The 14,523-nt window shown below is 39.3% G+C and overlaps 1 protein-coding gene across 1 annotated transcript; it reads right to left on the bottom strand.

Annotated features, from left to right (window-relative positions):
* Positions 1–353: 353 nt before the first annotated feature.
* On the bottom strand, positions 354–1,568 carry LOC131148532 (LOB domain-containing protein 12-like). Its single transcript, XM_058098284.1, has 2 exons — positions 1,252–1,568; positions 354–1,003 (listed from the first exon to the last, which is right to left on the bottom strand). Exons 1-2 carry the CDS (start codon positions 1,405–1,407, stop codon positions 572–574), a joined length of 588 nt encoding a protein of 195 aa, XP_057954267.1. The 5' UTR covers positions 1,408–1,568; the 3' UTR covers positions 354–571.
* Positions 1,569–14,523: the final 12,955 nt, after the last annotated feature.

A 14,523-nucleotide genomic window follows, 5' to 3' on the forward strand; every position in this document is an offset into this window, starting at 1 on the left:
TCACTTTACACTACAAATTAATAAGCTAGCTAGATTTACCCTTTGATAGTTTGATGAATCACATTTTTAAAATCAGAAATTAAGCTTGAACCTAAATCCAAAATGAGCCTTAAGGCAGTGTTTGCCTGACAGATTTCACAACTGTTCTTAATCAAACTCAAGCCCCCAAAAAGGAAATCTTGATTAAATTAACTAGACTTTTTAGGTTTTCATAACGGAACAAAAATGCAGTCTTATATGAGAGAGAGAGAGAGAGAGAGAGAGAGAGAGAGAGAGAGAGAGAGAGAGAGAGAGAGAGAGAAGAGAAGACTCCCTACTTGCCCCCATGCACGACTTAATCAAAGAAAAGCATATAAGGTGAAATTGATTTCTGGTCTACTCAATATATATATCTCACATGTTTGGCTTTGACCCCATACATGCATAAATCCATTGCACTCTCTCCTAGCTAGAGAGAGAGAGAGAGAGAGAGAGAGAGAGAGAGAGAGAGAAGATCATTAATTAGGGTTAATTAATCAGTAATAATGGAAGAGGAAGTTAAATTAATTCAAGTAAACTAAATAAAAATTAATTAAGCCCAAGGGGACTCTCGCTTTAGAGGGTCCTGCAGTACATTTACATTGCTAGAAGAAGCAGCAAACGCAGTGGTGATGTATTGAGGAATGCTTTCTAAGTAACTGTTGGTATTAGAACTAGTATTCAAAATCGACGCGGAAGACTTGTGATCGTGATGGTAGTGGTGGTGGTAGTGCTGATCTTGGTGGTCAGACGATATGTGGTGGCCGCCGCCGCCGCTGCCAGGGGTGGGTGCACTCGGGTCTTGCTGCATCTGGATGCACAGTATCTCCGCCTGAGCCACCGCAAGCTGCATTTGCAGCTGGGACACTTGGTTCTGCAGATACGATATCGCACCGACGCACCCATAAACCGGGTCCCGTGCTCTCGCATTCGCCTCGTAGACTAGGCTCGTCACCGCATCCGCTCTCTGGTGGATCGGGAGCTCCTGCATAGGCACATCGATCCATCATTCTCATCAAATCATAAATACGCTAATTAACCTAGCTCCTACGATAAATCCAAGTACGAAACAAACTAGATCTAATACCAAGGTGCTAAGACAAAGCATTCTTTTAGCACCTAGGGTTTGGTTACAGGCCCGAACTGCCCGAACTAGTTCGCCCTGAAATGACTCGTCTCACTTAACAATTAAGTGAGATAAGCCACATAGAGAGGGGAAGGGAGGAGGGAGACCTGGAGCATTTTGCTGACATTGCTAGCGCCGAAGACCTTGTGAACGATGGCGAACTTGTGCGGATCGTCGGAGGGGAAGTATGGAGCGAAGATGCAGTCCTTGGCGCAGCGGCGTCTCAAAAGCTTGCACGAAGCGCACGGCGACGATCCCCCCATGTCTGCTGTTGATCCTGTGACGATCACCGGATGATATCGATCCAAAAGAAAGAAAAAAAAATACAAAAAAAAACAAGAGGAAGAAGGAAGAAGCTGGAAAGAATAAGGAGGTAGGAGGAGGTTATATATATGTGTAGTAAAATCTTGTAGCAGAGAAGCTTGTTGTTGAAGAGAATGACCTTGTTGGAATGAGTATTTATAATAGTTTGAGAAAGAGAGGGAGAGAGAGAGAGAGAGAGAGAGAGAGAGAGAGAGAGAGAGAGAGAGGGAGCTAGGAAACAGCCATAGCTACTTTAATTAGTCTAGTGTAGAATGGATCGATCCACGTACTGTAATTAGTTGAATATAATATGCATATATAAAATAAATAATGTTATATAAGACTATCACAATCACACTGGAGAATTGCATTCTAGAGAGAGAGAGAGATTACAATATTGGAGTTTGGCAGCAGAGGAACAAACTATGCGAACTCTTTCGATACCTATTTGGACAGTTCCGCCCCGGGGAACGAGGGAGTTTAGGGTGAGCAGGAAGGGTATTAAGGTCACTAGAAATGTGTACGGCCTTCTCTTGTAAACAGTACAATAGGTAGGGGAGGGGCGTGGATTGACCGCCTCATGGGCGCGTGGTTAACGAGTGATGTGTTGGCGTCGCGACGCATTGCACTCAGCACACTCCCATACTTGCACGTTACTGTTTGACTCTTCTCATCTATATATTTCTAGTTTACGTTATGTACACACTTCCACGACATGATATTAGTAAATTTTTCTTTTTTAAAAAAATATATACATATTAGATTAGTGAGATGGCTGATGATAATTAATGATGATCATTATAATATTAATTAACACAGTTTTTAAAACAAGTAAAATATATGAGGGGTCATTAATAAGGATTCGAGCAGAGTTCCATGGTTTCCACCAAAACCCTAACCCTAACCCGGACCAAGAGAGATGGCCTCGAGTGAATGTTTGTTGGTAAATGATGAGTAACATTTCTCTTTCTACCTCAAACAAATCACCTCAAAACACCTCTAATAAATTATATAAAAGGAATATTAATTTATTTATCATGCACATAAAAATTATAACTAGGATTGGTAAAACAAGTTAATGGGTCAAGTTATAAACGGGTGGGACTTAAACAGGTTGGATTCGACTTGACCAATTTACAAATAGATGAGTAAATCATAAACCCAAACCTGATCAATTAATAAATGGTATAAACAAATATTCTGTTAAATACAAGTTACGAAATATATAATATATTTATTTAATTTTTTTCTTTAAAATTTCACCAAGTATGAGTTAAATCTTCTTTAAAAAAAAAAAAAACAGCACTCATTTATTCTTTTCTTATTAATATCTTAACATTTGTGAGTCAATAACACTTATTTATTATTCGAGTTATTTTTTTCCTTTAAATATTTTTTGAAGTGATTTAAATTTTAAAATATAGTACTTACAATCTATTTATCATTCTTTTCCTCCTAAATATTTCAAAAAATATAGTTATATAACTTATATCTTATCTCTATTTATTTAAAAAATACATGGTAGATCATACAAGCATCGAATATCATAATTTATACATATATAGAGAATTTAAAATTTTTTATAAAAAATTAAATGGGTGATCTGGTTTATTAAGTGAACTAGATTCAAGTTGACTCATTTATAAACGGGTCATTCCTTAAACCCAAACCCATTTTAAATAGAAATATAACGAGTCACTCATTGGGTTGCGACCCATTTTGTGACCCCTAATTATAACTTGTCGGATAAAAGAATGATAACATAATGTAACAAAATTAATGCATTATAAATCTCACGTAATGTCTACAATTGATGATAATATTTTTTTTCGGTAACTCAACATGAGTTTGTACTCTTTTTTGACTCAACTTCTTTTTTAAAAGAAAAAGTTAGGTTTGACATGTTTATTGACCAATTTTTTTAGCTTTTAACTTTTTTGATAAGGGGTCCTTTAGTGTTATTGTCAAAAGTTAGAGAAAAGAAAATCAGAAACGAAAACCAAAAATCAAAAATAGAAACTAAAAACTAAAAATTAGTAATTTGTTTGGTTAACATTTATAAAACTAATACAAATTTAAAAACTTAATTAAAAAATACTCATTTTCATATTTAAGTCAAATAATATTATAAAAATATGATTAAAATAATAAAATTACAAATAATATACATTAAAAAAATTACTATACAACAAAAACAAAACTACGCCTTAAGTCCCACTAGGTGGAGGCAACTATATGAATCATTTTCCATCAATTTATGCAATCATAGACCATTTCTTTTGACAAATTTAGGACTATTAAATCCTTATTTACTATCTCATTCCAAGTTATTTAGGTCTATCCTAACCCCTTCTACTACCCCCCCCCAATAGTAACTAACTCGCTATTACTTAATGGTGCACTATGCGGCCTACATTGCAAGTGCCTAAATCATCTGAGTCGTCACTCTCTTATCTTATCTTCTATAGGAACTACATTTAACTTATTGCGAATATATTCATTCCTTAATTTATCTTTCAGCGTTATCACTCATCCATCTAAGCATTCTCATCTAAATAACTTTTACATTTTAGATATTTTATTTTTTCATCGCCATCATTATGATTCATATAACTGGTCTTACAGTCATCCTATAAAACTTCCCATTTAATTTTAAGGATATTTTATGATCATAAAGCACACTTGAAGTACTTCTCCATTTACCCTACCTGCTTAAATTTTATGCATCACACCATCTTCAATTTTTCGTTCAGCTTGCATAATAGGTCCAAGGTATCGAAATCTACAAGTGCTATTTATTTCTTCATTATCAAGTTTAACTTTGTCTCCAATATTCCTCCTACCATTATTAAAATTACATTTCATATATTTTGTCTTATTTCTACTTATCCTAAAGTCTTTAAATTCCAAAACTTCTCTCCATAATATTAACTTAACCTCTACTCCGCCCCTAATTTCATCAATCAATACAATATCATCTGCGAACAACATACACCATGGAACCTCATTTGGAATGTTTTTAATCAATTGGTCTATCACTAAATTAAAAAGATAAGAGCTCAAAGCAAATCCTTGATGTACACCTATGATGATTGGAAATTCTCTAGTTTCTCCATCTATAGTCCTTACACTAGTCATTACTCCCTCGTACATATCCTCGATGACATCAATATATCTACTATATATATACACTTTTTTTTTTCTAAAACTCACCATAGAATTTTCCTAGGTACCCTATCATATGCTTTCTCTAAGTCAATAATGTTGTAGCTGGAGACAGGCTGGAGCCAGAAGCTGGAGACAGGCTGGAGCCAGAAGCTGGAGACGCGTGCAGAGTTGGAAACGCGATTTGCATTTTTTTCCATTTATCTTGATTTTATCTTGATAGATGAAACTTCCCATTTGTAATTTAATATATTTAATTGTAAATTGATTCCAAGCCCTATAAATAGAGCTATGGAGAGTTGTGATATAAACAAGTGAGAAGCTCAGAGAGCAGAGAGAAGAAAGAGAGGAGGAAGAAAGAGAGGAGAGGAAGAGAGTGAGAGAGTTGTATTTTTTTTCCAGCGAATAGTAAATTTGTGGTGTGCTCCGTGAGCGTAGGTCGATATTGACCGAATCACGTTAAATTTCTAGTGTCATATTTTCTGGTTGTTCACATGGTCCTAACAAGTGATATTAGAGCCCGGTTGGAGTAGAAAAGCCAGATCAGAAGTGATCCCCAAATCAGAACTCTGTCCAGTAGCTCGAAACTGAATTTTGAGGCCACCATCACATTCAGCTCACTGAGACGAAGAGAACCATGCAAAATGGAGCTCGAAAGGAGCTTAGACGAAGCCTCACACGCCCTCACGCGCCTCTCCGGAGCAGGACACCTCGCCATGCACCGATCAAGCGCTGGTGACTACTGCTCACGTGCCCCACGCGTCTTTCTCACTCGGACCGCCTCAACCTGACCCGACCCGATGACTCACTCAAACCGGATCAACTCGAGAACCAGTCCCCGACCCGAATCTGACTCGCCATATCAGAACCCGTCACGTCAACGTCACTGCGTCAGCCGCCACGCCAGCACGCCACGTCACTGCCACGTCAGTAGGCTGCCACGCCAGCAGTGGGCCCCACACTGCCATGTAAACAGGTGGACCCCACTACCACGTTAGCGTAATTGACCAATTTGACCATGTTTGACCATAACTTTGACTGAGCTTTTCGAAGTCGTTTTAAGTCTATTTTTCGAACGACTTGAACCATTTCTAAGGTTTTCAACCGTTCTGGATCCAATCGTACTATCCATTTGAGCTAATTTCATCTCTAGATCAGTGAATCGAGATGTCGAACGAAAAGAGCTCAAAAATCAAAATGTTCAATGGCAACAATTTCGGTTTTTGAAAGATGTAGATAGAAGATTATTTGTTTGGGAAGGAATTACACTTACCATTGAAGGGCACGCCAGCTTCTATGAACGAGGACGAGTAGGAGTTGCTTGATCGAAAAGTTCTCGGAGCCATCAGAATGACGTTGTCAAAGTTTGTGGCGTTCAATATCAAGCATATATCATCCACCAAGTCCTTGATGGATGCGCTCTCTAATATGTACAAGCAACCTTCAACCGCAAATAAGGTACATCTCATGAAAAGACTATTTACTATGAGCATGTCTGCAGGTGAAAGTTTCAGCAAGCATTTGAATAATTTCAATGAGTTGTCGGATCAACTCACCTCAATTGGGATAATGTTTGATAATGAGATTCGTGCCCTACTGATTCTCAGTCAGTTGTCCGAAAGTTGGAATGGTGTTGTTACTGCCATCAGTAGCTCCGCAGGAAAATTGAAGCTTGTATACGATGAGGTCGTCAGCATGATTTTGACGGAGGAAATCAGAATGCAGTCAACTCATGGCTCTACTTCGAGTTCAGACTTGAACATGGAAAGCCGAGGCAGAGGAAATAAGCATGGACGATCAAACAACCGCAGCAGATCTAGGCCTAAGCAATCTAAATCTAGAAATACCAGAGGTTTTGAGGACACAGGTTCCCAGAGTACAAAAGTTATTGAGTGCAAGAACTATGAAAAAACTGGTCATTACAAAAACCAGTACAGAAGTCAGAAGAAAGAATACAAGATGAGGGCAAAGACAGAAGCAAATATTGCTTCCAAAAATGATGATTTGTTGATCTGCTCTTTGGAGAGCAAAAAGGAGTCTTGGGTGTTAGAGTTTAGAGCTTCATTCCATGTCACTTGCAGTAGAGATTGCCTAGAAGAGTATACATCAGGTAATTTCGGTAAAGTATATCTAGGCAATGATCAACCTTGCGACATTGTCGGTAAGGGGACAGTGAAGATCAAAATGAATGGATCAGTATGAAAACTGAGAGATGTCAGGTATATTCTAGACCTGAGGAAGAATTTGATCTTAGTCGGTCAATTGGCAGATGAAGGTTATAACACATCTTTCATTGGTGATGAATGGAAGATTTTGAAGGGTGCATTGACAATTGCTCGAGGTAAGAAAAGTGGTACTCTTTATGTAACTCCTGATGCATGCATGTCTATTACAATTGTTACGGGAAATGATGATAGCAATTTATGGAATCAATGACTTGGACACCTGAGTGAGAAAGGACTCAGGGTAATGCACTTAAAGGGTAAGTTGAGTGATTTACAGTCGGTGAAAATTGACACAAGTGAGGATTGCATATTTGGGAAACAGAAGAGAGTCCGTTTTCAGACAAACGTCAGTACCCCGAAAGAGACTTGAGCTAGTCCATTCAGATGTATGGGGACCAACAATCGTTCCGTCCACAGGTGGAAAGCATTACTTCGTCACGTTTATCGATGATCATTTACGGAATGTATGGGTTTACTTCCTGAGGTATAAATCTGATGTTTTTTATGCTTTTAAAATTTGGAAAGCGATGGTAGAAAACGAAATTGGTTTGAAAATCAAAAAGCTGAGAATAGATAACAGTGGAGAGTATGTTGACACCGAGTTTGAGAAATTATGCTATGAACATGGTATCAAAATGGAAAGAACTATGTTAGGTACGCCTCAACACAACGGCGTAGCCGAGCGGATGAACAGAACGTTGATAGAAAAAGCCAAAAGCATGCGTATGCAGTCAGGCTTGTCAAAGATATTTTGGGCAGAAGCAATCAATACAGCAGCTTATTTGATAAACAGAAGTCCATCAGTATCATTGGACTATAGTCTACCAAAGGAAGTTTGGAGTAACAAAGAGGTAAGACTTTCACATTTGAAAGTTTTTGGTTGTATTGTATATGTACATATCAATGATCATGTCAGGAATAAGCTGGATCTAAAATCTTGGAAATGCACTTTCATCGGTTATGGTGAAGATGAATATGGATACCGCATTTAGGATGATGAAAACAAAAAGGTAATCATAAGCAGAGATGTGATTTTTGATGAAATGGTGATATACAAAGATAAACACACAACAGAATCTACAGAGTCTAAAACGACCTTTGTAGATGTGGATGATGTTTTAGAAGGTGTAAGGACACATCAACAGAACACCGAGAATCCTCAGCAGACTACCGAGATTCCTCGAGCAGGGGGACATGTGGAGCAGATTGTTGCACCACCACCTCCTATTCCAGCACCAGAGCTTAGAAGATCTTCTCGACAACAGGTACCAAACATGAGGTATGTGAGCCATTTACTTTTTACAGATGGAGGAGAACCTGAATGCTATGTTGAAGCATGTCAGGCAGGAGATGCGAGTAAGTGGAAGTTTGCAATGAAAGACGAGTTGAAATCTCTTAACTCCAACAAAATATGGGAACTAGCTAAGTTGCCCAATGGTAAAAAGGCTCTACACAACAAATGAATTTACAGGATCAAAGAAGAACATGATGGATCCAGGAGGTACAAGGCTCGGTTGGTAGTTAAAGGCTTCGAGCAGAGGAAGGAATTGACTACACCGACATCTTTGCACCAGTTGTCAAAATAAGAACCATCAGATCTGTTCTAAGTATTGCTGCCTCAGAGGGTTTACATCATGAACAGTTGGACGTGAAGACGGCATTTCTTCATGGTGATCTTGATGAGGAAATCTATATGCAACAGCCAGAAGGTTTCTCAGAAAAAAGGTAAAGAGAATCTTGTATTCAAATTGAAAAAGAGTTTGTATGGTCTCAAACAAGTTCCTAGACAGTGGTACAAGAAATTCGACAGCTATATGCAGAGAGACAATTTTCAAAAATGCAATGTCGACCACTGCTACTACTTCTAAAGGTATCGTGCTAGCTATATTATTCTACTGTTATATGTTGATGATATGCTAGTCGCAGGATCAGATATAGATGAAATCAGAAAATTAAAGCAGTAATTGTTAGAGGAATTTGATATGAAAGTGTTGGCCCGGTTGAGCATCTAGAGGGGGGGTGAATAGACATTTCTCGCTGATATACAAATTTTCTTCAAACACAAAAATCTTGCCAAGAACAAGTGCATAATATTACAATATAAAAGTGCAGCAAATGGTAATGAATGAGCAGTATAAAATAGAGAGGAGAGAAAAGAAACTTAACGCTGCGATATTAATGTGGTTCAGCACCCAGCCTAAGTCCACGCCTTAAGACCAACTCAAGGATTCCCAAAATCCACTATACGATCCTCCTTTAGGCGGAGAAGCTAATACACACAACTGCTCACAAAGAGCTTCAACAAGGTACTCACTTAGAGATACCTTATAATGGCTCACAAAGAGCCTTTCTTTACAAGTAGTTGACAAGAGGTAAATACAATATTAAATGCTCCCTTTGAGCTGAGTATTACCACAATATCCTCAGACTATGTCCTCTTTTCAATGGAGTAAAAACAAGAGCAAGAGCAGCAAGAAGAGGGAAAGTGAGTATTAGGGAAACCCTAGAAACGAAAGCACAATAAATGATCTTAATAAGTAAATGAGCTTTCTTGGTGATAAGTAAATGCAATAACCCTTATTTAAATACCAAATAGGCGAGCTGGGTGCTGGAGAGCCGTTGGGCATTTATTGATGCAAGACAAGGGTCAAACTGGTAGTTCTGCTGCATTTAATGACCCCTGCAGCCTGACATTCATCGACGAGATCTGAACTTCGTCGACGAGCTCTTCAGTGTATTCGTCGACGAAGCCCTGTGTTCTTCAACGAGTTGCTAATTCTGAATTCAAACAAGTCTCGGTTTCTTTTTGTCAACGAGAACCCTGTGTTCGTCGACGAGCTCTTTAATATATTTGTCGACGAAACCCTGTGTTCGTCGACGAGTTGCTAGTTCTAAATTCAGGAAACTCTCAGTTTCTTTTCATCGAAAAAAACCCTGTGTTCATCGACGAGCTCTTCAATATATTCGTCAACAAAATCCTATATTCGTCGACGAGTTGCTGGTTCTCAATTCAGGCAACTCTCGATTTCTTTTCGCCGACGAGAACCCTGTGTTCGTCAACGAGGGGATGTGTTATACTCGTCGACGAAGCCTGTGTTCGTCGACGAGTCCCTTCTTACTTCTTTAGAAAAAATCCTTTTAAGTTCTAAGAAAGGTCCTTGTCTGTTTAAGGGTTTTTAGACACCTTAAGTAGCTTTACTTGTTTTTGTTGTGTGTGTGTGATATGCCCATTTCTTGCTCTTTATTTGAGTTACTCGATATTCAAGGGATTTACAAAATAATCTTTCTCACTTTCACACTCAGTCTTTAGAACACTTGCATATGATGTAGAGTCCATGAATGCTTTGAGTGGCTGAACTTTTGGTCATGTCACGAGTTGCTTCTGGCTTATTTGAAACTTATTTGCTTTGGTGTCTTTCTGTGCAGCTGATCATGGCTAGAGAAAAAGGTTAGTAGCCTTAAAGAACTGCTAATGGGTAGTTGTCATCAAAACATAGTTGGAATAAAAGACCCTTAACCACTTGGTCTAACATTCTCCCCCTTTTTGATGATGGCAATCCATTAGTGTTTTTTTAAATGATATATGCTCCCCCTTACTAAATGTATAGGTTTAGACTTTGAATAAATTCTCCCCCTTAATGTTTGCATTATATGAATGAAGATTTTATTTAAATTTTTGGCAGTATGCTATCTATAAGTAAGACATTTCCCAAGTAATCCTGCATAAAATCAATATGTAATAGTGGAGTATATCAATCATTCAAGCATGTTGGTACAAAGATAGTGCATTTATGTTCAACAATTTCAATACTTGCTAAGTACAATAATCTCAGTGAAATACTAAATTACTACATTACTTGCAGTGACTACAAAGCTACTACATCAACTGGAAATACATTCAAATAAAATCCTATATCTCTCCCCCTTTGCCATAATCAAAAATGGGGGAAAGTAGAAATGGAGGGCTACTTGTGTGCGCAACCAAGGCGGTCGAAGAGGGCAGCAAAGGAAGCGTCAATGGTGTCAAAGCGAGCACGGTTGGCATTTTCTTGTCGGGCAAGGGACGCATATAGGGAATCAAAACGATTATGGTGACGTATTTCAGACTGTGTCATGGCGTGCTGAAGGCCGTTCGGGTGCTCTAGGAAATGGCCATAGGAAGTATCCTCATCCTCGCCTTCTTCTTCTTCTGCTTCCATGGCGGCCTCAACCTCATCGATCGAAACGTGACCCTGCTCGTGGGCTTTGACCCACGTGTTGATTGCATCATCTTTTTCAAAATTCATGCGAGGAAGGGTCGCCACAGTGTACATATCCTCGGGCGCAGGACGAATGCAAGGCAAGCCAGCACGGATGAGCTCGAAGTGATCGAAAAAGGTCGTGAGGATACGACCATAAGGAAGGCAACCCCGCTGTCGTTTGAGGCTTTCTTCCATTTTCTGAACAATGATGGAGGGGAGGTAAATACCACGCCCAACCCAGAGGCAGTACATGCTGAAAATATCGCCTAAGGTGACCCAATCCCGTCCAACAGTGCGAGGGCAAAGATTGTAGGTGATCATGTGGTGGAGGACCCTAAATTCAACGGTGAGGTTCTTGGATTTGGGGCGGGCAACAGAGGGAATGCAAGGGTTACCAGTAATGAGTTTAAGTGCGGCGTGTGAGTCGAACCAGTCAAACCGTGTGGGCCTAGAGGCCTTGGGGAGGCCTCGGAGTGGATAATTGGCACAACCAAGCATGGCGGAGAACATGTCCTCGGAGAGTCGAATGACGGTCCCGCGATGTGAGAGAACAAAATTGGCATAGAATTCACGAACTAGGTCCTCATAGACAAGCTCATCTAGGTCAAAGAGAGCATCCCATCCAAGAGCTTTAATTTTGGAGAGGAGAGTGGGAAAATGGAGCTGAAAGAAGTCGGAGGGCACGATCTTCCCTTAAACGATGTGCCGCTTTAGAATGTTATTTTGATAGCGATAGGCGGTGTCTGGAGAGACGAAGCGGGGGTCGAAGTTTGCGGGGGCAATCGGAGAGGGAAAGGTGGTAGGATGATAAGAGGAGCCTTTACTAGCCTCGGTTTGAAGGGTGCGGCGCTTAGGTCTGGGAGCCATGGAAGGAGGAAGGGGAAAGAGAGAGCTGGGAGAAGAAACGGTAGGCGCGGTGACGAGTGGAAAGCCAAGAAGAGGGGAGGCCGTGGAGAAAGAGTGTTTTGGTGTGAGAGAGAGAGAGAGAGAGAGAGAGAGAGAGAGAGAGAGAGAGAGAGAGAGAGAGAGAGGTGGAGTGACGTAGAGGGTTGAGAGGGTGCATGGGACAAGGTGGGTTGAGAAAGAGACAGAGCGTTGAGAAGAAGAAGAGAAGTGAATAGTGATGGCTAGGGTTTGTAAAGAGAAGGGTTTGTTCGAGCGGGAATATGAAGTGTCCCGACAGATTTCGTCGACGAGGCCCTGTGTTCGTTGACAAAATTAAGGCAAATTCGACGAAGAGACCCCTGTGTTCATCGACGAATACTACAGACTTCTCGGCAACGAATACCTTGTGTTTGTCGACGAGAGCAGGAAGAGAGAAAGAATTGAGTTAGGCATAGGATGAGCTAAAGAATGGAGTAAGTACCAATATAAGGATCCTATGATATATATGAAGGAGTACACATGCCTAGGGCATGCTGGATTTTATGGAATCTTTCTTCATTGAGTGGCTTAGTTAGAATGTTGGCGAGTTGATTTTCAGTAGGAACATAAACCAACTCAACGTCTCCCTTTTGAACATGGTCTCGAATAAAGTGGTGCCTAATTTTAATATGTTTAGTTCTAGAATGGAGGCATGGATTTTTTGAAATGTTGATGGTACTAGTATTGTCACAATGGATTGGAGTACCCTTAACTAAGACTCGGAAGTCCTCAAGCTATTGTTTCATGTATAAGGCTTGAGCACAGCAGCTGTCGGCTGCAATATACTCAACCTTGGTGGTTGAGAGAGCTACGGAGGTTTGTTTTTTGCAAAACCAGGACACAAGAGAGTGTCCTAGGAAATGACATGTTCCACTAGTACTTTTTCTATCGGTTTTGCAACCACCGTAGTCAGCATCAGAGTAGCATGTGAGGTCAAAGGGAGCATTCTTATGGTAGAAGAGTCCTAAGTCATGGGTGCCTGCTAAGTATCTAAAGATTCTTTGGGACAAGATTGGAACCTAGCGCATATACAAACACTGAACATTATATCAGGCCTACTAGAAGTGAGGTACAACAAACTACCGATCATTCCACAGTAGAGTTTTTGGTCAACATTTTTCCTTTTTTCATCAGCGTCAAGTTTTGTTGTGATGCTCATATGAGTTACTTTAGACTTACCCATTTCAAGACTAAATTTCTTTAACATGTCCTTAATGTATTTGGCTTAATTTATAAAGATTCCATGTTTCATTTGTTTAATGTGTAATCCTAGGAAGATTGTTAGTTAACCAATCATACTCATCTCAAATGTTTCCCACACAGTTTGAGCAAAATTTTGACACAAAGTTTCATTGGTGGCACCAAAAATGATATCATCTACATAAATTTGTATGACGAGCATATCATTCTCCTTATGTTTTAAGAAAAGAGTAGTGTCGAATTTTCCTCTTGTGAACCCATTGTCTAGGAGAAATTTACTTAAACGTTCATACCATGCTCTTAGTGCTTGCTTGAGTCCATAAAGGGCTTTTGAGAGTTTGTATACGTAATCAGGATGAGTGTGGCTCTCAAATCCTGGAGGTTGCTTGACATATACTTCTTCATTTATGTATCCATTTAAACATGCGCTTTTTATATCCATTTGAAATAACTTAAAGTTTTTGTAGCAAGCAAAGGCAAGTAGCATTCTAATAGCTTCTAGTCTTGCCACAGGGGCATAAGTTTCATCATAGTCAATACCTTCTTGTTGGTTATACCCTTGGGCTACCAATCTAGCTTTGTTTCTAACAATGTTCCCATCTTCATCTTTCTTATTCCTAAACACCCATTTGGTGCCATTATTGTAGTATTTTTGGGTTTAGGAACTAAGTGTCATGCTTTGTTTCTTTCAAATTGATCGAGTTCTTCTTGCATGGCATTTATCTAGTTTTCATCATTTTCAGCTTCCTCAAAGTTTTTTGGTTCTAGATGAGATACGAAAGCGATATGATTACATCCACTTCTTAGGTGAGATCTGGTGCTAACTCCTTGGGATGGACTACCTATGATAAGATCAGTTCGGTGATTTTTTACAAACTTCCAAGCTTTAGGTAGTTCATGATTCTCTTCTTCTTCTGGTTGATTAGGCTTTTGAAGAGATGATTCTAGATGATCAATGTTTGTATCTTGACAGTTTGTATCTTGATCATTATTTAACTTAAGTTGTTCTAATTCTCTTTCAATTCTAAAGGTGGTGACTTGATAATCTTCATCTATCTCAACAGGTGTTTTGGATGCATGAGGGTTTGTTTCATCAAACACAACATGGGTCGATTCTTGAACAGTTTGAATTCTTTTATTGAATACCCTATATGCTTTGCTATTCATGGCATATCCTATAAAAATTCCCTCATCGGATTTTGAATCAAATTTCTCCAAATGATCCCTATCATTTAATATGAAACATTTACATCCAAAAACCCTAAAGTGTGAAATGTTAGGTTTCCTACCCTTCCATATCTCGTATAGGGTTTTCCCTAAC

The sequence above is a fragment of the Malania oleifera genome, chromosome 2, assembly GCF_029873635.1.
Source record: "Malania oleifera isolate guangnan ecotype guangnan chromosome 2, ASM2987363v1, whole genome shotgun sequence".
NCBI lineage: Eukaryota > Viridiplantae > Streptophyta > Magnoliopsida > Santalales > Ximeniaceae > Malania > Malania oleifera.